The 27,022-nt window shown below is 37.7% G+C and overlaps 1 protein-coding gene across 6 annotated transcripts in view; it reads right to left on the bottom strand.

Annotated features, from left to right (window-relative positions):
- The window catches only part of GPAM (glycerol-3-phosphate acyltransferase, mitochondrial), a 41,839-nt gene that overhangs the window by 9,161 nt on the left and 5,656 nt on the right, over positions 1-27,022 (bottom strand). For all 6 annotated transcript variants that reach the window (XM_059899762.1, XM_059899765.1, XM_059899764.1 and 3 more), the window contains 13 exons: positions 26,817-26,890; positions 24,343-24,456; positions 22,472-22,618; positions 12,426-12,522; positions 11,647-11,783; positions 8,708-8,807; positions 8,172-8,384; positions 6,266-6,379; positions 5,038-5,123; positions 4,185-4,300; positions 2,137-2,207; positions 1,054-1,318; positions 361-497 (listed from right to left, as the gene is read on the bottom strand). In XM_059899762.1, the coding sequence (XP_059755745.1) occupies positions 361-497; positions 1,054-1,318; positions 2,137-2,207; positions 4,185-4,300; positions 5,038-5,123; positions 6,266-6,379; positions 8,172-8,384; positions 8,708-8,807; positions 11,647-11,783; positions 12,426-12,522; positions 22,472-22,618; positions 24,343-24,456; positions 26,817-26,890 (1,671 nt within the window). The remainder of the gene's footprint in view (positions 1-360; positions 498-1,053; positions 1,319-2,136; positions 2,208-4,184; positions 4,301-5,037; positions 5,124-6,265; positions 6,380-8,171; positions 8,385-8,707; positions 8,808-11,646; positions 11,784-12,425; positions 12,523-22,471; positions 22,619-24,342; positions 24,457-26,816; positions 26,891-27,022) is intronic.

The following is a 27,022-nucleotide window of genomic DNA, read 5'->3' as shown; positions in this document are numbered from 1 at the left end:
GTTTCTGACTCTTATCTTCTACGGTTCTATCATCCACGAGTGGGCATGGTAATTATTTACAAACCCCTGACCCAGGGGCTTAAGCACAATAAGAGCTCAATAACTCTGGATCTGAGTGATAGAGAACGCTGAGCCATCTGTCCTATCACACCTCACAGCACGCGAAGGGTTCACTGGAGCAGTGACCCCAATAGCAAACCAAGATAGCAACGACATAATGGTTTGGTGGTCACTGAGACCCAGGAGCAGGATAAAAGCTTCAATAATGGGCCAAAAACTCTCCAAAAGGAAAGCATTTTATGATTTCACAAAGATGCTCAAGAAAAACAGAAGAGGCAACACTAAAGAGTCTTCACTTACGAGAGAGATGGTGCCTTCGTTGGAGAGCAGATAGCACAGGCTGGCGGCCTTGCGCACCAGCTGCTCCTGGCTGATCAAGCTGGGAGACACAGGCGCGCCCAGGCCCCTCTTCTTCAGAACTGCGTAAAGACTGCAGGCTGAGAAAGTAAAAGCATCAATGAAGCTGGCAGCCTTAGATCTCCAAGAAAAACTTCAACTGGCTCAGATTAGTTGGATTACCTCAATAGATTATTAATACATCAAAAATAATTATCTGCATTCACTAGAGAAATTTAAGTAAATCCCTTCAGAATTTACTTCTTGTGATTCCATGTGATCCCAACCCTATCAAACCTTCCTCAGAAGCTTCCATCCCGTCTGCTCTCCGTCTCCTCTGTTGCCTCCACTCACTTCACTGTTGTGTATGTCTCATCTCACTTAGATTTTCAGCTCACGAATAGCAAGACATCTTACCTCTCCTCCCTAGTAAAACGTGTAATACTATGCATACAGTAATCCAGTTACTACTTGTTGAACAGTTAATGTAAGAATAAGCTATAAACAGGGACATAGCAGATGACATTTTTATTTGAAAACTAAAACTATAGCAACACATTCCCGCAAACAAGGGGCTATCATCCAAACTGAAGTAGACACCGCCATGTGCTTTTGGCCATTTTACTTGCCACAAAAATATTTCAGGGCCCGACATACCTATGATGGCCTCCATGATAAAGACATGGAGCAGCCCATTGCTGTAGAAGTTGAGTTCAAAGACTGATGGGACAGTTGTGCTGGGAGTAATAAAAAATTCATCGTTCCTGCTGGTGTGCGTGATTGTGATGCAATTTCCCAGCAGCTGTATGGCATGCATGACTACATCTTCTGAATTTCCTGAGAAACCCAGGTCAAAATCGCGAGCCAGGACTTCCTCCTTCATCACAAAGAAGTCCTCCACCAATGTGGAGAGATCAATTCCCTAGAGAAACAGAGAGAAGTGGTCTCATGAGAACAGAAAAACCTCCTTCCCAAAAGATGAAGAGACCGTTCCAAGGATGTTTTTTCTTGCCTTGGCTTTCCTGCACCTCGCTGTTGGCACATACGGAAAAAGAGCCAAAACACCGCGTAAAGAAAGTCAGAAGACTGGTTAAAGAGCTGTCCCCCAGGAATGTCAAGATACTCCACATCCAGAGACTACTCTAGCCACAACACATGATACGAGCACGTAAGATCACAAAAGGGAGAAGCCACCATCTGAAAGTGAGAAGTACTTATTTTTTAGCAAGAATTTCCCTCATTCTAAATATTTATCTGACAAATATTTATTTGGTGTCTATATACTGGCACTGTGTTTGGTGTTGAGAACATGACTGTGAGAGAGGCAGGCAGACAGACAGACAGACAGACACAGTCTTTCCCATCACAGGGCTTAGACAAGTGTATTGTGGGAAGGCAGAGCGCAGGTCCAAAATACAAATCAAATAGCTTGGAAACCATTAGCTATCAGAATACTTTCCGCATGTTGATGAGATACGCCTTATTTATGTTAACTGTATTACTCAAAGAATGTCTTACTGTCATATAAAACAGTCTCTGAGGTTTTTTTATGTTGATTTCTTCCTCCATTTACACCTCCATAGGTGTAAGGACCTGTGGGCAGAGTCCTTAGCTTATTTTATTGTTTATCTCACAGGACTAGCTGGAAGGGGGCCAAATCTATCAGTGGACAAGTATCTGAAGAGCTGACAAAGCATTTTCATGCTTTCTATTGAACTCCAGGTGACACTGCAGACATACCTGCCTGTGTCTGTAGAGGAGCAGGCAGGCCACGATGTGTGTTGACATAATGGCACAGGACTTGCTAGCGGCTGGAAGGCAAACACAGATCTTTAGTTGCACTTTTTTTTTAATATAGCTAAAACTTTTTTAAAGTACCTAAATCTTAATCAGGAGTATTTAAAATTATAAAAGTCCTCTGCCACATTTCCTATAACCGATTTACCAAAGGGAAGTTACAACATTATACCATGTTCTGGGCCAATGGAACCTCATTAGAGATCATTATTCATCACATAATAGAATTCAGTCTAAGACAGGTCCGCCCTCAGTCCAAACCAATGGAAGTTAGTTACTCAGTGACCAAGAGACATCTTTATGGAAATACCAAGACCCAAAGTATGAGCCTATTCTAAGAGCTCTACAGGATATCCTACTTTAGTGTTTCTTGACTTGTTCCTGGCCTCAGTCTACTATACCTGCAACTCTACTTCACTCTTCTTGCAAGTATTCACCACCACATTACAACAAAGTGGGGGGGGGGGGGGGGGGAAGGGATGGGGACAGGTATTTAAAGTCAGAAATCTGGGCTCAAATCCTAACTTCTACACTAATTTCACGACTTGGGGGAAATGTCTTAAATTCCCAAGCCTCAGCTTCCCTTTGGTACAATGAGCATCCACCTGGTTCACTGAACTGTGTGAGCACGAAATGACTGGCCTGGCACAGGACGCAGAGTAATGGGTGCTCAATACGTTTTAATTTCCTCTTTTCAACCTGGCCCAGAGGCAGGTCAGAGGTAGGAAGGAAGGGGACAGAAATACATTTGAGAATGGCTAGAGTCCATAACTCAATATTCTAAATTTGTAGAAAATTATTAATCATCCGAATCAAATATGAGAACATCTATGGAATAATCTAAAATAAGACACCATCTGTGGGTTTTCTGAGATGATAATGAATTCATGAATACTTCATTCACAATTGATGTTGTCTCCAGTGTTTAAGAAACAAAAAAGTACCGAGTACCATATATATTTGGCCTTTAAAAAGAAAATTTACAGTTTTTTTTTTAATAAAGTATTTGTGTTATAAATGGAAAATAGCACAATACAGAACGGTTAAAAATATTTTTATAGACTAGGCAGCAACACATCTGGTTATTTGGGTAGTGAGTTTTATCTTCATTTTACAACTCTTCAACATTTAAGGATGAATTATTTTTAGCATCCAGAATTTAAGCAAGGGAGAGACACAATCAAATGTGCTCCAGAAAGACTACCTTGGCCCAGCGTAAAGCAGGAGTAGAGGCAGCTAGAGTGAAAGGAGGGGGACGAGGTGAGGAAGCCTACACACTGGTGTCGGCAGGAAATGCTGAGAGTCTGACCTCATGGCGGGGAGGCACAGGGAATGGCGAGGAGATCGCGCCTGGGTGGCGCCCCAAGGGCCCCGCGCTGCTGCTGCTCTGCGACCTTAAAGCAGCCTCTACAACATGACACCATGCTGCAATTCGGAACTTAAGGACAGCTAATTCTGCAGGTAACTCACTCCACTCTGAGTCACGCCCATTTGCATTATTTGTGTACAACTATCCCACTGAGAAGAGCATACGCCTTTAAGTACAGAACCATTATTCAATTTGTATTCCCCACAGCTAAAACAAAAATTTACACATAATAGCCGCAAAATATCTGCCAAATAAAAATGATCATGGGGTCACAGGGGAAAGGGACATGCAACTGTAAACCTAGATGTTGTACCACAAGTTAGTTCAAAGAGACTAATTCATAAGCAAAAGAAGCAACAAATCATTTTGGCAATTTTTTTAAATGCCTAACAACTACCACATGAGTACCTGCTAACTACCAGGCACGGTGTGAGATGTTTCACTGGGTTACCTCAAATCCTCTCAGCACCACTTTCTTTCTAATAACTTACCTATCACCCCCTGTGTATTAGTACTAGAACCAGAAGTGGAACCTAACTTCGGCAGATTCCAAAACCTGTATGGTTCGTACTGCATCACACCGAATCTGAATTATGGAATTAAAGACTGGAAGTCTACTTACTGAAGAGAATGTGCTCAGCCAGATCTGCAATCAGTCTTCTTCGGAAGGATTCATCTGTTGCATCTCTGGACTCGTTAATGGACGTGTCTGTACCTTCAGCAGCAGCATCATTGGGTCTAAAAAGTTTTTGTTTTTGTTTTTTTAATTAAGACTTCTATAACCCCACTCTTTCACAAAGCATACTACGTGGGCTTAAGATACAATGTATTAGACACTTTAAATTTCTACATATTCTAAATTTAAGCCACAGATAATTTCTATGGGTTGTTTTACTCCATAATATACCTTATTATGTTTAACACACTCTCCTGACCAAAACGTGTTATTTAATTATGACTAAATAGTCTGTTGGTACATCACTTCCAGAACTCACTGGCAGAAAGAATGCACAAAGCAAGATGCCTCATTTTAAAACATTTTCAAAAATTCAATATTTGAACATATATTAAAGGAAGGGCTTAATAGTCTATTTCTCTAAGTGACAATTCGATTTGAATTCTGGAAAATTCCCATAGGAAAACTCTTTCATACGTTGCATGAACATGCAATATGCATAGCCTAAGTTACTACCAAAAAGAACATTTCAAACATTCAAAAATATAAATCAGATAAGAACTCTTACATGATTCACAAAATCAAAAAGATTTTATGATGCAAGTAATCAAAAACCTTCAAACTAATGTGGAAACACATAATTTCAAGATCCTTTATCAGACCAAGAGAAAAGTTACTCAAGGGAGGAAGTAAAAACAAGAACATGAATGTCCTTAATAAAGTTAACAAATTCTTCCATGCAATAGAAGAAATAACAGATATTTGATGGGTCAGTATAAAAAATTTCCAGGAACCTTACCTTGAAGGAAGTATAGCTGGTAACAACGCTTGCTCCAGAGAAAGTGGAGAAGAAACAGGTTTCTGACTTTGGCTTTCTAAATACTCCTGGAAAAATAAAATAAAATATAATCATTTACTCCCACTGTCTCACTTCCATAAATATATATATAAAATATAATTTCACCTTCAAAAAGTAAAAAGGGAGATGTTAATAAAATGAGCCATATTACATAACATGAGGAATACTTTCTATATCCTAAGCTGTCTTCAGAAGTGAAGAATAACTCATAGAATGTTGTTAAGCATGAAATCTAAGAACAGAAACTCCAAAAAACAGGATGATACTTAAGCAAAATCATTTAAAAATTAAGGGGAAAATTTAACTTTTCTCATATCTTCATGAAATTATTTGGCATTCCCAATATTACTAATAGTGATAAGTCATCAACCATACCTTCTAAAGGAAATCTGACAACCTGAAGGTCACGTTATACTCAAAAGAACCTCAATTCAAAAGCAAATCATGAACAAGAGAAGCTGTGCAATATTAACAACAACAACAACAACAAAAAGTGATAAGAAATGATGAGGTCCCTAAAAGTCAAAAGCACTTAAGGCCAGGAAGCATGCATCTAGCATAGCAGTTGGACTCTTTCAAAGTAAAACCAAAGAGTGGAACAGGAGGAGAAGCAGGACATCTCTGCACCTTATCTTTAGGTTCCCAACTCCCCATCCTTCCCTTCTCCTTTACCAATTTGAAAATCTGAAGAATTTAAAACTGCAGGACCTCAGGGACCCACCAGCCCCAGGCTTCTCCGTGACGATGGCACTATTCCTCTGAATATGTAGGTATTAGACTCCACTCAGTAGAATACAGCATCATCCTAGACTATCAATGTTACCCAGCTGTGAGATACGTTTTGAAAAATTTCTCTTAAGGGCAATTTTAAAACATAATATAAAATACTGATATAGATAAAGCAACACGCAAAATTCTCATAAAAATAGCAATACATTTTGAGATTGGTATCTCCCAAACATAGACATTTAGGCTCCTTTGTCAACAGGCACATTTCAGTGGAATAATTTAGGAAACACTATCCTTGTCAGAGTCCCCGTTCTATAAGAGAAGAAAGTGAGGCCCCAACTCACATGGAGAGGAGGCATCAGAGGCCGGACTAGAGCCCAGATCTTGTGACACTGAGCTACACCAAGGCTGACACAGCTTCATTTCAACAGACACTCACCTTTAAGGAAAATGGTTGTGCAAAATCCACTCTGACACATCCATAGTTTTTTCGTAACATTCTGATGACGCCTCTTGCTACGCTCCAGAGGCTCTCATTCTTCTTAGGTTTTCCCTAATTTGCAATTTTGAAAGAAGAGCATGGTAAGAAATAAAGCTAACAAATATACAAACATCATTATCCAAAGAATAAAGTTTATTAATTTTCTTATGGAAACCGATGGTTTGTCTGGAAAAAGATAATAACGAATGAAGGAAAATAAGTATTCATTGACTGAGACCTGTCAGAAAATGTTTAGCACTCAAAGATGCTAAAAGATGTAATCATGTCACTGGGGAGGTAATTTGGCCAATGAAAAAGGAAACATTTAACACAACTTCATTTAGTGCATTGTTTACATCATTCACAAAAATAGAACTGCAAACTACTGAAGGGCAAAAATGACGTAACAGCCTGAAAAACTGTTTTGCAGTTCTCAGATAAAAATAAGATGTCAGAGAGGCCACCTTATTGTGGTCTGATGATCACGATGGTCCAAATATGTAACATTAGGCAACCAAATGCCAAATTCAGCCCCAGAGTGGCCTTTGAGCCAATTATTCATTCAGTAAGTGTTTCCTGAATATTTAACATGCATAAGGCACAATGTCAGCTGTATAAGGGACACAGGACTCAGATATGATGTCATGAGACGCAGTCAGGGCGAGTGGAGCATATGTTCAGAATTGACACAGGCAACACAAGGAGGGGTCTCACAAGAGATAATAATAATAATCCAGGTCTATCACTTTATTTCTAAAGCCTCCAATTATTAGGAGTCCTTGAGCTTCTGATATGCTTTGGGCAGTAAGCTTGAAACAAGTACCATGACCAAGACTTCCACACTAAATAAGAACAAAACTAAATTCCTCTGGAACTTGCACACTGCTGGGAGGAACAGTAAGTTGGTAAAACCATTTTGGAGAACTGTTTGGCAGCATCTACGAAGCTGAACATACATATACTTTATGACCCAATGACTCCACTCCCAGGCATATACCCGACAAAATGCATACATATGGTCATCAAGAGAAATGTACAAGAATGATCACAGTTGAAACCAGGAAACCAAACTTTTTTTCCAACAGGAGAATAGACAAATTGTATATTCATACACTGCAATACTGTACAGCTATGACAATGAACAAATTGTAACTACCTGTAACAACAAACAGGTGTTGCCTGAGCAAAGGAAACCAGAGATAAGAAGTCCACACACTACATTATTCCATTTATATAATGTTCAAAAATGGGCAAACTAATCTATTCGGTAAGAAGTCAAGATGGGTGGTTACCCTTGAGGGGAAAACAATGAGAGAGGGATAAGGGAGGTTTCTAGGGTCCTTGACCTGGGTCCTGGTTATGTAGGTGTATTCATTTTGTACTAATTCAAGCTACATGCGTATGATGGGTGCATTCTTCTGTAACTATTTACTTCAGTAAAAAAGTTCACTAAAAAAATTACTGCAGGCTCAAAATTAGTTTGTAGTTGCTTTGCCAACATGATCCCACCAGTTCTTTAGGTTTAACTTAAACTCTACACATAAGCAACAAGCCCTGGGGAGACCGAGCCACGTATACCCTCCCCAGGGCAGAGGCGGCAACTCAGTACCAAGTATTCTTCCACTTCCCGACCCCATGACCGAGGCATGATTAATCTAATCATGCCACTTCCTCCAAATGCAGGAAATTACCACATCAGCACTACCAATCAGGCTGCCATAGGGGATGAAAGCCCATCCTACCACGTTTCCTACAGTGTTATAAAATTAGAGAGTAACAAAACTTTTCTTAATTCTAAAAGCACTTATCTAAAAGCAAAAGACTGGAAAAGCAAAGATGACTTTTGTGCAGGTGGTCCTCTTACCAGTTGTTCACCATTGTAATGACCCTCAATAATACGGTCGTAGGAGATCCCAACAGGTATTATCAAGATGTCTGGGATGGTATTGGTAGACAGAGTATCTACTACAACTGACAAAAGTCCAGCCCGAGCACAGGAGATTTTTCCACTCCTAGAGCGTGTGCCTTCCAGAAAAATCTCCAAGAACTGCTGCTGTCGAAGTAGTTCAACTATATGCTGGAATATAAGGAGAAAGTAAAATATGAACTCATGAACTCAAGATCACCCAACTTAGAATAAGCTCAGCAAAGTTAAACCTAAAAAAAAAACAAAAAACTATAACTTTTGACAAAATATTTTGCTCACGCAGATAATATCAAAAGAGCTTCTCCAATGTTATATTTTGGTGATAACAAAAAGTAATCATCAAACCCATATCCAAGCAATAATCACTGAAATAATTACTCAGACGTTTTTAAAAAAATCTCAATCAAGTCTCATTTTCTTCTACTGTGATAGCTACCATAACGACTTTAAGAATAATTAGAGATCACACGTACCCCGTGGAGCAAAGCTCTATAGAGAATATCTTTCCGTCCATCCGGCGTCTCATCTAGCCTCCGTCGTATGAAAAAGCCCCCAAGCTTATGGATCAGGGTACTATAAATTTAAGAACACATTAATTTTTTAAAAAGAAAAATTTAAAAAGAGTACTCAAATAGCAAGTTATTCGAAACGTGTCATTTGGATATAAACCTCATGTGTTGTTTGAGTTGCTGATTGTGAAAATGTGGACATTTTTCCATTTTCCATATATTGACGTGTTTCAGTCATTTACATTATTCATTAGCCTTCAGAATATCACTGTGTATAATGAAGCTCTGTTACATCTGTTCTAAGCCAAAAGGAGTTTACATGATATATTACCCCGCAAAGGTGCTGGTACAGACTTTAAGAGGATTATAAAATACTGCTAAATTTTAAAACCCTGTCCAGGGTCTCAAGACACTGACCTTTAGACATCCCCAAATTTTCCTATGGCACATTTACTACAAGATGAATGTGATGTTACAAAAGCTCCTTTGGGGAAACCTTCTCAAATAAGTATTTCTTAGAGAGTATCCCAGTAAGACAAGGGTAACTTTATCAAACTGGAACCAAGCATAACCATCCTCCCAAAACATGAAACCAAAATTTGCTTCATTTACACATCCATACAATAAAACAATTCGCACAACCCCACATCTCTGTCTACAGCACTGATGAATTATTTTGATATGAGGTTGAAACTTTCCAAAACTTAAGTCAACCTTTCCAACTCAGAGCCTCCTCCTATTCTGTTCAAACAGTGATATTAATATAAATATTAATATGTAGTTTTGGAATCTTCTACAGTCAGCATAAGGAGGCCACAGTAAGATATATCCAGAACTTAATGTCACTCTTTGAAAGTAAAACTCTGCAGAATAAATTCTTAATAAATGAGATGAACCATCCACAAAAATAAGTCCCTTTGAAAAGTGGTTTGTGAATGTACAGACTGGCATGTAACAAAAGAACACTGCAAATAAACAGGCCAGGTTACCTAGAGTCTGTCATGTCTGAAGGAACGATAAGCTGAGCAACGACTGGCATAGAGGTCGTGAAAAGGGAAGTTGGATTATGAGGAATTATCAATGTTTATTAAGTACTTCCCCAGAGATCCACCTTGAGAACCAATCCAACCTGGAGGGAATGAGTACATGAGCTGTTCTGATTACAGAAGAGGCAAACTATTATGGGGCAAGGCTTCTCTAAGAGCCCAGCTGGAACAGTCCTCTTCACACCTAAGCACCTTTCTGATGACTTCTTAATTCAACTTTCCAGGTTCCTCGACACTGGGAAGAGGTACCCATGAGAGAAAACACAGACATTCTGATACTTGGAAAAGCGTGTCTGCCCTGTAGGGTCATATCACACTGGATGAGAGCTAGGTGTTTGCCTACATTCCCCATTATTTTATGAGCTATTTGAAAGTAAGGACTATGTATCTTGTTCTCCCTTGTCTAGAGCACATTTGGGTAAGTACTGGCTTACTGCATGAATGAATGGCTTCTCTCAGTCATTCACATGCGTCACATTAGCTACAGAACTCTGAGCCAAGGGATTAGGAAGGAGCTCTTTGGACCGTGAGGCTGAGGATCAGATTTCATGGCACGCAAAGCAGTGACTGCCCCCTTGTGAAGCGCCACCTGCACAACCTGCTTCCCTTCCGGTCCCTCCACATTCATCCTCTTGTGCTCTCTACTACTCACAGAGCTGACCTTAGAGATGCTTTGTACTTTGAAGTATGAAACTAAATACTTTTCAAACCTGTGACCTCTTCTCCAAGAGCACTATTATACTTTTATTTAAGCCTTCATTATCTTTTGTCTGAACTACTGCAATAGAGTCAGAATTGATCTAACTCCCTCTAATCCAGAATGACTTTTCAAAATGCGAATCTGAACGTATCACTTCTCAAGTATGGGATACACTCTAAACTCTTGGCTTAGAAATTGTTTTGACCTAACTCTCACTACCTACGCAGTCACCACCTCCAGCCTCTGATCCCTCCTAACGCACCCTACATTCTAACCCTAGAGTCTAAGAATTGCCTGCTGTTTCATGACCATATCATGCTTTTAAATCACTCTGCCTTTTCACATACTATTCCCTCTGAATGGAATGCACTGCATTCCCCTGAAAACCTCTAAAACATACCTTTTATGTTATACTGTAATTATTATGTTTCTAGCTCTACTAAATTATGAGGTCAAAGTAACAGGTATGGTTCTTTCTTACCTTTATACCATTACCACCTGCCTACCACCACCCTGCCCCCACCTGCTCACTGCCAAGTCAGATACAGTAATTTGCTATCTTCTCTTTCTAATTGCCTTTTATATGTTTGATAAACACTGCTGATAAGTTTAGCTATTCACAGTTCACCAAATATCCCATATAAAACACAGAAATAATGATGATAGTCTTTTTTTGTTGTATTTTTTTTTAATTGGAGTATGGTTGCTTTACAATGTTGTGTTAGTTTCTGCTGTACAGCAGGGTAAATCAGCCACATGTATAAATATATCCCCTTTGTATTTCCTTCCCATGTAGGTCACCGCAGAGCACTGGGTAGAGTTCCCTGTGCTATACAGTCAGTTCTCATTAGTTACCTATTTTATACATAGTAGTGTATATATGTCAATCCCAATCTCCCAATCCATCCCACCCACTCCTTCCCCTGTTTGTTCTCTACCTCTGTGTCTCTATTTCTGCTTTGCAAATAAGTTCAAATGATGATGGTCTTAATGCTTTTTTGTACTTCCCAAATTTTCTGCAAAAAGCATGCATTACTTTTATAACAAAACTTAAAAAGCTAATGTCATTACAATAAATGTATCAAAAGGTATAATAAAAAAAGAAAAATTCAAAATATAATCTTCATACCTTAACTTTCAAAATAAGCTGATCTTACCTGAAGATGGGGATGTTGAGATTATTGCCTGAAGCAATGTATGGCGCTTTGATGTTATGGCAGAAGAGAATGAAAGTGAGCAGCAGATAGTCAATATGTGATCTATGAACTGGTAGAAATATAAGCGGCAAATTCATCTAGCAAAAGGAAAAACACCAAATTTAAAATTCAGATGGAAAGTTCAATTACAGTTTGCAACTTCACATTTGGTTAAAGTCATTCAAACATGAGCTACTTAGTGACTCATTCTTTAAAAACATTTTTCCATAATAAGAACTTCTTTCAATTTAATATCATCTAGCTAAAAACAACTACAACAACATAAAAGAATCAGGGAAGGAGGAGAACAATCAAGAGTTCAAGTTGACTATGTATCTTCTGAGAGGAAGCCCTAATCATATAAAAAGAACATAGTTTTTGGACACAAGCTTGGTTTGGTTTGAAATCCTGGGTAAGAGACTTACTGGCTGTGACTTGGGACAATTTCTTAATCTATATGTGCCTTTATTTCCTCATTTATAAAATAAGGATTGTTCTCCCTGATTTTCAGAGTTATTGCAAGATAACTTACAGAATGAATCCTGCATATTGCTGGAAGGTGCTCCTTTACCCCACTTATCCCCCACAAATACATAACTACTGTAGTTATCTCACACGGGGGAAAATCTTGCAAATGTGTAGGAATGCACAACAGTGTACAAGAAAACATTTCAAAAAGAACTCAAAAGTCACTCTGCAAATGTGGAGAATATAGAATGACAGATTCACATAATTCTTGCCTCAGTTGCAGCTTTAACCATCTCAAGTTGACCCTTGTGAATTTGAATATTCCAAAAGAAGCTGTTGAACAGTTTTAGCAGCACCCATCCGGTCAGTCTGAAAGGAAGTTAAAAAAATCTTTTAATGTATATACATATATTTATATATATAAACATATATATTTGACATTTGTCTACCTAAAGTTTTGAACCTACAACGTGAGAGTGATTGTAATTGACTTCATGTTATGAGCACGTGTGCATGTATGTGTGTGTATATGTACATCTGAATTGTGAACTTAAATAACTGACTTTACACATATACTACTTATAGAAGCATCCACTTATTATGTACTAAGATCTTACACTTCCCTCTAATTGCACACTTTATACTTCAGGAGCTAATGATCAAGCAAATATTTAGGTGAGTAGAGTGATCCCTCTCCTGCACACAAATCACTCCAAGACATGGGCATGTGCAGATTCATAAAGAAAAAACGAGAGAGGGCCCAAATAAATAAAATCAGAAATGAAAAAGGAGAAGTTACAACCAATACTACAGAAATACAAAGGTTCATACAAGATTACTACAAACAATTATATGCAAATAAAATGGATAACCTACAAGAAATGGACACATTCCTAGAAATGTACAATCTCCCAAGACTGAACCAGGAAGAAATAGAAAATATGAACACACCAATTACCAGTAATGAAACTGAGTCAGTAATAAAAAAAAGAAACTCCTAGCAAGCAAAAGTCCAGAACCAGATGGCTTCACAGGTGAATGCTACCAAATATTTGGAGAAGAGTTAACACATATCTTCTCAAACCATTCCAAAAAATTGCAGAGGAGGGAACACTTCTGCATTCTGCTCATCCTATGAGGCCAGCATCACCCTGATAGCAAAACCAAAGACATCACAAAAAAAGAAAATCACAGGCCAGTATCACTGTTGAACATAGATGCAAAAATCCTCAACAAAATATTAGCAAACCAAATTCAACAATACAGTATATTAAAAGTATCACGCACCATGATCAAGTGGAATTTATCCCCGGATGCAAAGATGGTTCAATATCTGCAGATCAATCAATGTGATACACCACATTAACAAACTGAAGAATAAAAATCATATGATCCTCTCAAAAGATGCAGGAAAAGGTCATGACAAAATCCAACATCCATTTATGATAAAAACTCTCAACAAAGTGAATATAGAGGGAACATACCTAAACAAGAAAGGCGATAAATGACAAACCCACAGCTAACATTAGACTCAATGGTGAAAAGCTAAAAGCATTTCCTCTAAGATCAGGAACATGTCAAGGATACCCTTTCTTGCCACTTTTATTAAACACAGAATTGAAAGTCCTAACCACAGCAAACAGACAAGAAAAAGAAATAAAAGAAATCCAAAGTGGAAAGGAAAAAGTGAAACTGTCACTGTATGTACATGATATGATACTATACTTAGAAAATCCTAAAGAGGCCATCAAAAACTACTAGAACTCATCAATGAATTTGGTAAAGTTGCAAGATACAAAATTAATATACAGAAATCAGATGCATTTCTATACACTAACAATGAACTATCGGAAGGGAAATTAAGAAAAGAATCTCATTTATAAATGCATCAAAATGAATAAAATACCTAGGAATGAATCTAAGCAAGTAAAATACCTGTACTTGGAAAAATGTAAGACACTCATGAAAGAAACTGAAGATGACACAAGCAGATGGAAGGATATACTGTGTTCATGGACTGGAAGAATTAATATTGTTAAAATGACCATATACCCAAGGTAATCTACAGATTCAACGTAATCCCTATAAAATACCAATGGCATTTTTCACAGAACTAGAATAAATAATTCTAAAATTTGTATGGAAACACAAGACCCCAAATAGCCAAAACAATCTTAAGAAGAACAAAGGTGGAGGTATCACGCTCCCTGATTTCAAACTATCTTACAAAGCTACAGTAATCAAGATAGCCCGTACTGGCACAAAAATAGACACATAGATCAGTGGAATGGAACAGAGAACCCAGAAAGGAACCCACACTTATATGGGCAATTAATCTATGACCATGGAGGCAAGTATATACAATGGGGAAAAGAGTCTCTGTAATAAATGGCGCTGGGAAAACTGGACAGCTACATGCAAAAAACTCAAACTGGACTACTCTCTCACACCATGCATGTAAATAAATTCAAAATGGATTAAAGATTTAAATCTAAGACCTGAAACCATAAAACTTCTAGAAGAAAACATGGGCAATATACACTTTGACATCAGTCTTAGTAATATTTTTTTGGATATGTCCCCTCAGGTAAGGGAAACAAAAGCAAAAATAAACAAATGGGACTAAATCAAATTAAAAAGCTTTTTCAGAGTGAAAAAACTATCAACAAAACAAAAAGGCCACCTACTGAATGGGAGAAGATGTTTGAAAAGGATATATCTGATAAGGGGCTTACACCCTAAATATACAAAAAACTCAAACAACTCAACATGAAAAAACAAACAATCCAATTAAAAAATGGGCAGAGGATCTGAATAGACATTTTTTCCAAAGAAGACATACAGATGGTCAACAGGCACATGAAAAGATGCTCCACATCACAAATCATTGGGGGAACACAAATCAAAACCACAATGATGGGACTGGTTCAAGATGACAGAGTAGAAGGACATGCTCTCACTCCCTCTTGTGAGAGCACCAGAATCACAACTAACTGCTGAATAATCATTGACAGGAGGACACTGGAACTCACCAAAAAAGATACCCCACATCCAAAGACAAAGGAGAAGCCACAATGAGATGGTAGGAGGGGCACAATCACAATAAAATCAAATCCCATAACTGCTGGGTGGGTGACTCACAAACTGGAGAACACTTACACCACAGAAGTCCACCAACTGGAGTGAAGGTTCTGAGCCCCACGTCAGGTTTCCCAACCTGGGGGTCCAGGAACGGGAGGAGGAATTCCTAGAGAATCAGACGTGGAGGCTAGCGGGATTTGACTGCAGGACTTCGACAGGACTGGGGGAAACAGAGACTCCACTCTTGGAGGGCACACACAAAGTAGTGTGTGCATCGGGATCCAGGGAAAGGAGCAGTGACCCCATAGGAGACTGAACCAGACCTATCCGCTAGTGCTGGAGGGTCTCCAGCAGAGGCGGGGGGGTGGCTGTATCTCACCATGAGGACAAGGACACTGGCAGCATTAGTTCTGGGAAGTATTCCTTGACGTGAGCCTTCCCAGAGTCTGCCATTAGCCCCACCAAAGAGCCTGGGTAGGCTCCAGTGTTGGGTCGCCTCAGGCCAAACAACCAAAAGGGAGGAAACCCAGCCCTGCCCATCAGCAGACAAGCGGATTAAAGTTTTACTGAGCTCTGCCCACCAGAGCAACAGCCAACTCTACCCACCACCAGTCCCTGCCATCAGGAAACTTGCACAAGTCTCTTAGATAGCCTCATCCACCAGAGGGTAGACAGCAGAAGCAAGAAGAACTACAGTCCTGCAACCAGTGGAACAAAAACCACATTCACAGAAAGATAGACAAGATGAAAAGGAAGAGGGCTATGTACCAGATGAAGCAACAAGATAAAACCCCAGAAAAACAATTAAGTGAAGTGGAGATAGACAACCTTCCAGAAAAAGAATTCAGAATAATGATAGTGAAGATGATCCAGGACCTCGGAAAAAGAATACAGGCAAAGATCGAGAAGATGCAAGAAATGTTTAACAAAGACCTTGAAGAATTAAAGTACAAACAAACAGAGCTGAACAATACAATAACTGAAATGAAAAATACACTAGAAGAAATCAATAGCAGAATAACTGAGGCAGAAGAACAGATAAGTGACCTGGAAGACAGAATGGTGGAATTCACTGCTGCAGAACAGAATAAAGAAAAAAGAATGAAAAGAAATGAAGAGAGCCTAAGAGACCTCTGAGACAACATTAAATGCAACAACATTTGCATTATAGGGGTCCCAGAAAGAGAAGAGAGAGAGAAAGGACCAGAGAAAATATTTGAAGAGATTATAGTCAAAAACTTCCCTAACAAGGGAAAGGAAATAGCCACCCAAGTCCAGGAAGCACAGAGAGTCCCATACAGGATAAACCCAAGGAGAAACACGCTGAGACACGTAGTAATCAAATTGGCAAAAATTAAAGACAAAGAAAAATTATTGAAAGCAGCAAGGGAAAAATGACAAATAACGTACAAGGCAACTCCCAAAAGGTTAACAGCTAATTTCTCAGCAGAAACTCTACAAGCCGGAAGGGAGTGGCATGACATATTTAAAGTGATGACAGGGAAGAACCTACAACCAAGATCTACCCAGCAAGGATCTCATTCAGATTCGATGGAGAAATCAAAAGCTTTACAGACAAGCAAAAGCTAAGAGAATTCAGCACCACCAAACCATCTCTACAACAAATGCTAAAGGAACTTCTCTGAGTGGGAAACACAAGAGAAGAAAAGGACCTACAAAAACAAACTCAAAACAATTAAGAAAATGATAATAGGAACATACATATAGATGATTACCTTAAACATAAATGGATTAAATGCTTCAACCAAAAGACACAGGCTCACTGAATGGATAGAAAAACAAGACCCATATATATGCTGTCTACAAGAGACCCACTTCAGACCTAGGGACACATACAGACTGAAAGTGAGGGGATGGAAAAAGATATTCCATGCAAATGGAAATCAAAAGAAAGCTGGAGTAGCAATACTCATATCAGATAAAATAGACTTTAAAATAAAGAATGTTACAAGAGACAAAGGAAGGACACTACATAATGATCAAGGGATCAATCCAAGAAGAAGATATAACAATTATAAATATATATGCACCCAACATAGGAGCACCTCAATACATAAGGCAACTGCTAATAGCTGTAAAAGAGGAAATCGACAGTAACACAATAACAGTGAGGGACTTTAATACCTCACTTACACCAATGGACAGATCATCCAAACAGAAAATTAAGAAGGAAACACAAGCTTTAAATGCCACAATAGACCAAGTAGATTTAATTGATATTTATAGGACATTCCATTCAAAAACAGCAGATTACACTTTCTTCTCAAGTGCACATGGAACATCTTCCAGTTTAGATCACATCTTGGGTCACAAATCAAGCCTCAGTAAACTTAAGAAAACTGAAATCATATCAAGCATCTTTTCTGACCACAACGTTATGAGATTAGAAATCAATTACAGGGAAAAAAACGTAAAAAACACCAACACATGGAGGCTAAACAATATGTTACTAAATAACCAAGAGATCACTAAGGAAATAAAAAAATACCTAGAGACAAATGACAATGAAAACATGATGATCCGAAACTTATGGGATGCAGCAAAAGCAGTTCTAAGAGGCAAGTTTATAGCAGTACAATCCTACCTCAAGAAACAACAAACATCTCAAATAAACAATCTAACCTTACACCTAAAGGAACTAGAGAAAGAAGAACAAATGAAACCCAAAGTTAGCAGAAGGAAAGAAATCATAAAGATCAGAGCAGAAATAAATGAAATAGAAACAAAGAAAACAATAGCAAAGATCAATAAAACTAAAAGCTGGTTCTTTGAGAAGATAAATGAAATTGATAAACCATCAGCCAGACTCATCAAGAAACAGAGGGAGAGGACTCAAATCAATAAAATTAGAAATGAAAAAGGAGAAGTTACAACAGACACCGCAGAAATACAAAGTATCCTAAGAGACTACTACAAGCAACTCTATGCCAATAAAATGGACAACCTGGAAGAAATGGACAAATTCTTAGAAAGGTATAACCTTCCAAGACTGAACCAGGAAGAAATAGAAAATGTGAACAGACCAATCACAAGTAATGAAACTGAAACTGTGATTAAAAATCTTCCAACAAACAAAAGTCCAGGACCAGATGGCTTCACGGGTGAATTCTATCAAACATTTAGGGAAGAGCCAACACCCATCCTTCTCAAACTCTTCCAAAAAATTGCAGAGGAAGGAACACTCCCAAACTCATTCTATGAGGCCACCATCACCCTGATACCAAAACCAGACAAAGACACTACAAAAAAAGAAAATTACCGACCAATATCACTGATGAATATAGATGCAAAAATCCTCAACAAAATACTAGCAAACAGAATCCAACAACACATTAAAAGGATCATACACCATGATTAAGTGGGATTTATCCCAGGGATGCAAGGATTCTTCAATATATGCAAATCAATCAATGTGATACACCATATTAACAAATTGAAGAAGAAAAACCATATGATCATCTCAATAGATGCAGAAAAAACTTTTGACAAAATTCAACACCCATTTATGATAAAAACTCTCAGAAAGTGGGCATAGAGGGAACCTACCTCCACATAATAAAAGCCGTATACGACAAGTCCACAGCAAACATCATTCTCAATGGTGAAAAGCTGAAAGCATTTCCTCTAAGATCAGGAATAAGACAAGGATGTCCACTCTCACCACTATTATTCAACATAGTTTTGGAAGTCCTAGCCACGGCAATCAAAGAAGAAGAAGAAATAAAAGGAATCCAAATAGGAAAAGAAGAAGTAAAACTGTCACTGTTTGCAGACGACATACTATACATAGAGAATCCTAAAGATGCCACCAGAAAACTACTAGAGCTAATCAATGAATTTGGTAAAGTTGCAGGATACAAAATTAATGCACAGAAATCTCTTGCATTCCTATACACTAATGATGAAAAACCTGGAAGAGAAATTAAGGAAACACTCCCATTTACCACTGCAACAAAAAGAATAAAATACCTAGGAATAAACCTACCTAGGGAGACAAAAGACCTGTATACAGAAAACTATAAGACACTGCTGAAAGAAATTAAAGATGATACAAACAGATGGAGAGATATACCATGTTCTTGGATTGGAAGAATCAATATTGTGAAAATGACTATAGTATCCAAAGCAATCTACAGATTCAGTGCAATCCCTACCAAATTACCAATGGCATTTTTTACAGAACCAGAACAAAAAATCTTAAGATCTGTATGGAGACACAAAGGACCCCGAATAGCCAAAGCAGTCTTGAGGGAAAAAAAACAGAGCTGGAGGAATCAGGCTCCCGGACTTCAGACTATACTACAAAGCTACAGTAATCAAGATAGTATGGTACTGGCACAAAAACAGAAATATAGACCAATGGAACAGGACAGAAAGCCCAGAGATAAACCCACGCACCTATGGTCAACTAATCTATGACAAAGGAGGATATAGGATATACAATGGAGAAAAGACAGTCTCTTCAATAAGTGGTGCTGGGAAAACTGGACAGCTATGTGTAAAAGAATGAAATTAGAATACTCCCTAACACCATACACAAAAATAAACTCAAAATAGATTAGAGACCTAAATGTAAGACTGGACACTATAAAACTCTTAGAGGAAAACATAGGAAGAACACTCTTCGACATAAATCACAGCCAGATCCTTTTTGACCCACCTCCTACAGAAATGGAAATAAAAACAAAAATAAACAAATGGGACCTAATGAAACTTAAAAGTTTTTGCACAGCAAAGGAAACTACAAACAAGATGAAAAGACAACCCTCAAAACGGGAGAAAATATTTGCAAACGAATCAACGGACAAAGGATTAATCTTCAAAATATATAAACAGCTCATGCAGCTCAATATTAAAAAAAAAAACAACCCAATCCAAAAATGGGCAGAAGACCAAAATAGACATTTCTCCAAAGAGAGCATACAGATGGCCAAGAAGCACATGAAAAGCTGGTCAACATCACTAATTATTAGAGAAATGCAAATCAAAACTACAATGAGGTATCACCTCACACCAGTTAGAATGGGCATCATTAGAAAATCTACAAACAACAAATGCTGGAGAGGGTGTGGAGAAAAGGGAACCCTCTTGCACTGTTGGTGAGAATGTAAATTGATACAGCCACTATGGAGAACAATATGCCATATAACACTATGGAGAACAGTATGCCATGTAACACAGCAATCCCACTACTGGGCATATACCCAGAGAAAACCATAATTCAAAAAGACACATGCAACCCAATGTTAACTGCAGCACTATTTACAATAGCCAGGAAATGGAAGTAACCTAAATGCCCATCGACAGACGAATGGATAAAGAAGATGTGGTACATATATACAATGGAATATTACTCAGTCATAAAAAGGAACGAAATTGGGTCATTTGTAGAGACATGGATGGATCTAGAGACTGTCATACAGAGTGAAGTAAGTCAGAAAGAGAAAAACAAATATCATATATTAACGCATATATGTGGAACCTAGAAAAACAGTACAGATGAACTGGTCTGCAGGGCAGAAATTGAGACACAGATGTAGAGAAAAAACGTATGGACACCAAGAGGGGAAAGTGGGGGGGGGGGGGAGCTGGGGGGGGCATGAATTGGGAGATTGGGATTGACATGTATATACTAATATGTATAAAATGGATAACTATAAGAACCTGCTGTATAAAAAATAAACAAAATAAAATTCAAAAAACAACCACAATGAGATATGACCTCACCCCTGTCAGAATGGCTATTATCAAAAAGACAACAAATAACAAGTGTTGGGGAGAATGTAGAGGAAAGGGAACCCTTGTACATTGTTGGTGGGAATGTACATTGGGGTAGCCACTATGGAAAACAATATGGAGATTCCTCAAAAAATTAAAAATACAACTACCATATAATGCAACAATTCCACTCCTGGGTATTTATCTGAAGAAAATGAAAACACTAATTAGAAGCTATATATGCACCCCTATGTTCACTGCAGCATTATTTATAATAGCTAAGATATGGAAGCAACCTAAGTGCCCATCAATAGATGAATGGATAAAGAAGATGTGGTATGTACACACATACACCCAAAAACACACAAAGGAATATTACTCAGCTATAAAAAAGGAATGAAATTTTGCCATTTGTGACAACATGGGTGGACCTAGAGGACATTATGCTAAGTGAAAAAAGTCAGACAGAGAAAGACAAATACTGTATGATTTCATTTATGTGTGGAATCTAAAAATCAAAACAACATAATAAAACAGTTATAGATACAGAAAAAAAACAGGTGGTTGCTAGAGGAGAGGCAGGTGGGGATGTAAGAAATAGGTGAGGGAGATTAAGAGGTACAAACTTCAGTTGTAAAATAAATGAGTCACAAGTATGAAATGTAGTGTGGGGAATACAGTTAATAACTATGTAATATCTTTGTATGTTAGATCATAACTAAACTTATAGTAGTGATCATTTTGAAATGTACAGAAATATTGAATCACTATGTCATATAACGGGAACTAACATAGTGTTGTAGATCAATTATACTTCCAAAACAAACAAACTCAGAAAAAGAGATCAGATTTGTGGTTACCAGGGGTGGTGGGGGGAGGAGGAATTGGATGAAGGTAGTCAAAAGATACAGACTTCCAGTTATAAGATAAATAAGTACTAGGGATGTAACGTACAACACGATAAATATAATGAACACTGCTGTATGTTATATATGAAAATTGTTAAGAGTAAATCCTAAGAGTTCTCACCACAAGGAAAAAAAATTTCATTCTCTATCTTTGACTTTGTATCTATATGAGATGATGGATGATCAGTAAACTCATTGTGGTCATCATTTCATGACGTATGGAAGTCAATTCATTACGCTGCACACCTTCAATTTATACAGGGCTGTATGTCAGTTATATCTCAATAAAACTGAAAGGAAACAAAAAGACATGGGCGTGTGAAACCCAGCTCACAACTAGTCTAGAAGATGTCAGCGGTAATACAATGGCTGCTAACAGCTGACAGAGATGAAGGCACCTTGAAGCCTCCCAAGTGCTACTTCTCATGACAGTTAAATAAGAATAAAAAGAGGAGTTGGTTTTTAACATCAGAATACGCTAAAACCTCTTTTGGACCAAGAGCATTGTGCTAGGAAAGTCCAACGGTTCAGTCCTGTCTGCTCAAAACAGGATGACTCTTGCTGAAAGTTTTCTGCTTTGCCTCTTATACCTGATCAGTGCCGGTGAGACAGTGGCAACCATTTCTTGAAGGATCCTTCTGGCTTTCTTTTTCACTTTATTGACAGCTTTTGATTGCTGCTGAGCAGAACCATCAGGGTTTAATTCAGCAGCCACTTCTGCAATTGCCTCCTGTACTCTGATTTCAAAATGGAAAGACAGACAATGTAACTGGCTCTATGCTACATTCTGTATTATTTTCTAAACTACAAATATAAATCACAAAACAAAATATATTTTCTCTTTTATGTGATAACACAAGAAATAAGCTCAAGTTAGAAGTGCTTTCCTTGGCTGTCTATTAAACATTAAGGATATTATATTCCTAAATCAGTGAATTCCTGAGGAAACTGGAAGGCAGATTTGAAAATTTAATTCAAATTCACTGGGTAGCAACTATGTGAATTTGAATGTTCCTGTTATGCTGTGAGGGACACAAAGTTACACTCTGGCAGAAAGGAAGAAAAGGAAGATTATCCCTTTAGGCATATAATTCAGAGGTATCCCAAGCCCACTGCCAAAGTAATGTGTGATTTTTCTTTCGGAGACCAAACTTATTATTCACATTGTGGCTTATTAGTGGAACTATTTGTAAAACTCTCTAGGAGGGATCAAAGGTGGACATAAATATTTACAAGTATTTTCCAAATCAAACTAGTAATTTTAAAAAGGCACAGCTCTAGATTTAAACAGCACAGACCAGTAAGCAGTAAGCTAAAAGGGAAGATTTAACCCAGTCTTGTAAATCTTCCGCATGACTTAGGGAAGAATGAATGAGGTTTAAACCTCCTTACATCACTTCTAACATCCTAGTTATTACTCAAAATATCTGGATGGAATGAAACTTACTTGAGGGGCTTTACCTAGAAAACAGAATATATAATCATCCAAGGGAGTTTCAAATAATTGTTTTTTTCTCCCACTGTTGCTGATTTTAGACTAGTGTAGAGCAAAACTCCACAGAGCCCCATCATTCGTTACTACAAAAAGATCAATTCCACACGACACTTATGCACCATCCCTAAGTCTATTCCATGAATAGCATTTATTTCAATACAGCCAGGAATGTTTTCACAAGTAATTCATGTAATTATTATATCTCCATTATCAACTATTCACTCATTTTTTCAATAAATATAAAAGTACCTACTATGTGCCACTACTGTTCAGCCCTTAACAACCATACCACTGGGTTTGCATTTCTAAGCATCTTTCAATCCACTCTGGTCTCCACCTTCCCAAATCCAGGTAGGTGTCTAACATGGGCCACAACAATGAGGTGGAATAGAAACCAACCTTCACCCAAACTCCCATAGTCTAATGGCTGAGCTTCGCAACGATTTCCCCAATCCTTTTGAGTTCAAGTCAGTCTCTCCCATTTTTAAGCAAGATCCTCTGAGGGCAAGGACAGTTATCTCACTCTCTTAAAATTTCTAATAATGACTTTCTAATACAAGAATTTGTGCCCGGGTACTTAACAATTACTTGACAGAAATATCAAACTCGCTTCTCTTCTGGCTCTAAAATAGGAAATGCATTGTCCCAAACATTCATATTACAGAACACTTAACAGAGAACTCTGGAAATATGTGCATATCTGAACTCCAACTCGCCTTTCATTTATTGGAAGCCCATTCAATTATTAATGCATAAAACAAGACTGCTATTCCCACATGGCACCAAAACCATCTGTTCTCTTGCCTTTCCTTGCTTCCTTCTGGAGCTTGAACATTGAACGTTTGGAAACACAAACACCTCTTGAGACAGAGTCCCAGAGAAACTAAAGGTTGATAAAGGAAATTACTTCCCCACGCCCACCGCCCATCCCTACATTTCCCCTTTACAGCAGCGTCCCACCCTTACCTACTGCTGTTCAGTACGTTTTCAGTCACGTTGGTGGCAAACATGCCTTTATGGACATCTCGCTCTTGAACGAAAAGCACGTAAGAAAGACGTCTTGCCAGCCATCCTCGATGCCTGCAACGTGAAAATGATTTAGCAGAGAAGTACTCTAGGAATACCTAAAGCAAGCTGCTTAAACTATACAGGTTCCCCTCCTGTAAAAACAAATCCTCATTTCATCTATTCCAGAGATTTAGGGTTCTCCTGTAGCAAATTCTCCTTAGTAAGTAGTTCAGGATGCTATGCAGACAGTTTTATTTCTAATTTCCTTCATGTACTCTCAGCTAAAACTTAAACTTGGAATTTATGTATTAATGCTTGAATAGTGTTACTCCGCAAACTAATAATCCAAATATAAAAACAAAAATAAAAGCATCTTACTTTAATAAGATTTGAAAAACCAAATATGTTGAATGCTTTATATATAAGCTATATAGCTTATATCTATAGCTACGGGCCATAAAAAATAATTTGGGAGTCTTTTCCTACCATGAAGGGCTAATTCTTTTGTTGTCATTACAGTAATTCTTGTAAGGTGATCACTGACTGTCAAATTGAATTGACAAAGCTGATCAGTTGAGAGAAGTCAAGGAAACTAGACAGTGGTCTGAATATTTGTACTCTGGGCTTATGAAGCCAGAAGTTCCTACTGTTTGGGTGGCTTTTTTTTTTTTTTGGCTTTTTTTAAAAACACATTCAGCATACCTAAGGAAAAGGACATACTCCCATCCGTGACAGTGACTATGTGTTATCTGGATGGGGGTTAAGGACAGGGATCTAGAATAAGAATGCTACAAACTTTCATTATGTGATGATTTGAAACCATTTGTAATGATTATATAATGCCTCATTATCATTTCCTCCATAATGATATGCATATAGACGGTAGAAGATTTCAATTATAAATTAATTCTGGAAAGATCCAAAAAGCCTTCAACTGAGGAAAAGTAATTTGAGGGAGAACTGTTTATGAATCACATGTTCCTTCATCTCTCCTTCCTGACATTCTTTTTCTTCCTCCTTTCCTTTGTCTCATTTCTCTGAAAACTTAGCCCAATAAGTTAAGTGTTTAATTCTAAACTCTTCTATCAGTGAACATTTTCAAAATTATTACTGGAATGTACAAAGTCCAAACTCTTGATGAAATCCCTTCACAATGGACTGAAAGCAGTGTGTGTGTGTGTGTGTGTGTGTGTGTGTGTGTGTGTGTGTGTGTGTAAAAACGTTTAGGTTATGCTTCATGCAACACACAGAAGAGCTAAATAGCCAACTCACTTGCACAGGTAGCTTATTACACTGAATAGTTCCACACTGCCTGGTCAATACAACATACGCTAAAAAGTGTGTGTGTGTGTATGTGTATCTCATATGCTTTTTTTTCTTAACTGCCTCCAACTGAGGACCACAAATGAACTCCTCGGTTTTGTATGTAAAATATCTACTTACGTAAAGAAAAGACTCAATGGGATCCTTTTGCTTAGGATCTTAACCATGTCAACCAAAGGAAAACAAAATTTCTCCTCTTTCCTTTAAACTTGAGAGCAAGAGAGAGAGAGAAGAAAGGGTAGCATGGAAATTGGAAAAAACACATCCCTTGACTTTAGTTCTATTTTTTAAAAAAAACTTAATATATACCCAAGTATTATCATGCTCACTTATAATATTATCATCAAAATATTAGTAGTAAAATCAGAAAGACTTAAAATTTAAGTATTTAACTTCTTGGATCAGTTTTTTAATGGAATTTCATGTATTTCTCATCACCTGAGCCTACTACTTACCTACTCCAGGCATTTACTCTTAGAATTATAAGGACTGGTAGCATATTTAGCTGCCGTTTCTCTCTTGTCTCGCAGACATTCCCCCTCCTTCCTTATCCCGTAGCCTAAATGCACTTAGAACAAAGCCTCTTTTTTCCCACTCTGATGCCTAATAGCCCATCCCAATATGCCTGGAATTTGGAAGTAAGAATTCTAAGAAAAGTCTTAAGCTAATAATAAATCAAAGAACATTTGCTCAACAGAGAAAAATATCTTCCAAAACTCTGTAGATTAGGCAGATTTCAAAAAGTTACACTTTCTTTGAGGTATAAAATAATAATAGATCATAAGACATTCAAACCTACACCTCTCCTCACACAAATCTCTGTCACATTTTGGCACATTTCAGCTGCAACATCAATATCTGAATAAGTTAAAGAAAGCCAGAAGTGATATCTACACACTCATGAAAATATTATATAATTACAGCAGGAAATAGCAATAGGTCTTCTCAGGTTCCAATTTTTAGATAAAGCCTTTTGTGTCAGAAGTTAATATCTTATTGACTCTAAAAAAAATAAATAAAATAAAGAGATTCATCTTAAAGTGTGTTAACTGGTTATTGTGGAATTTTTCTCTTGACATGCATTAGAAGTATAAGAAATGTCTTTTTACCTTGTGTGAGTTTCATTGATATAAATAACATTCCGCAAACCCAAAGACGGGATACTGGGGTTGAAAAATTTATCCTACATAAAACAAAATAAACATAGACATAAATATACGACTGGATTGCTGGTGAAGGACTCACATCACTAGTCCTTGAGGACTTTATAATTCAAGCATAAAGTAAGACATTGCTTCAAAAATCTGAGATGAAG

This window comes from Balaenoptera ricei, chromosome 16, assembly GCF_028023285.1.
Source record: "Balaenoptera ricei isolate mBalRic1 chromosome 16, mBalRic1.hap2, whole genome shotgun sequence".
Lineage (NCBI taxonomy): Eukaryota > Metazoa > Chordata > Mammalia > Artiodactyla > Balaenopteridae > Balaenoptera > Balaenoptera ricei.
Note: the sequence above shows the minus strand (reverse complement) of the source record. Positions and strands in the feature narration are given on the sequence as shown.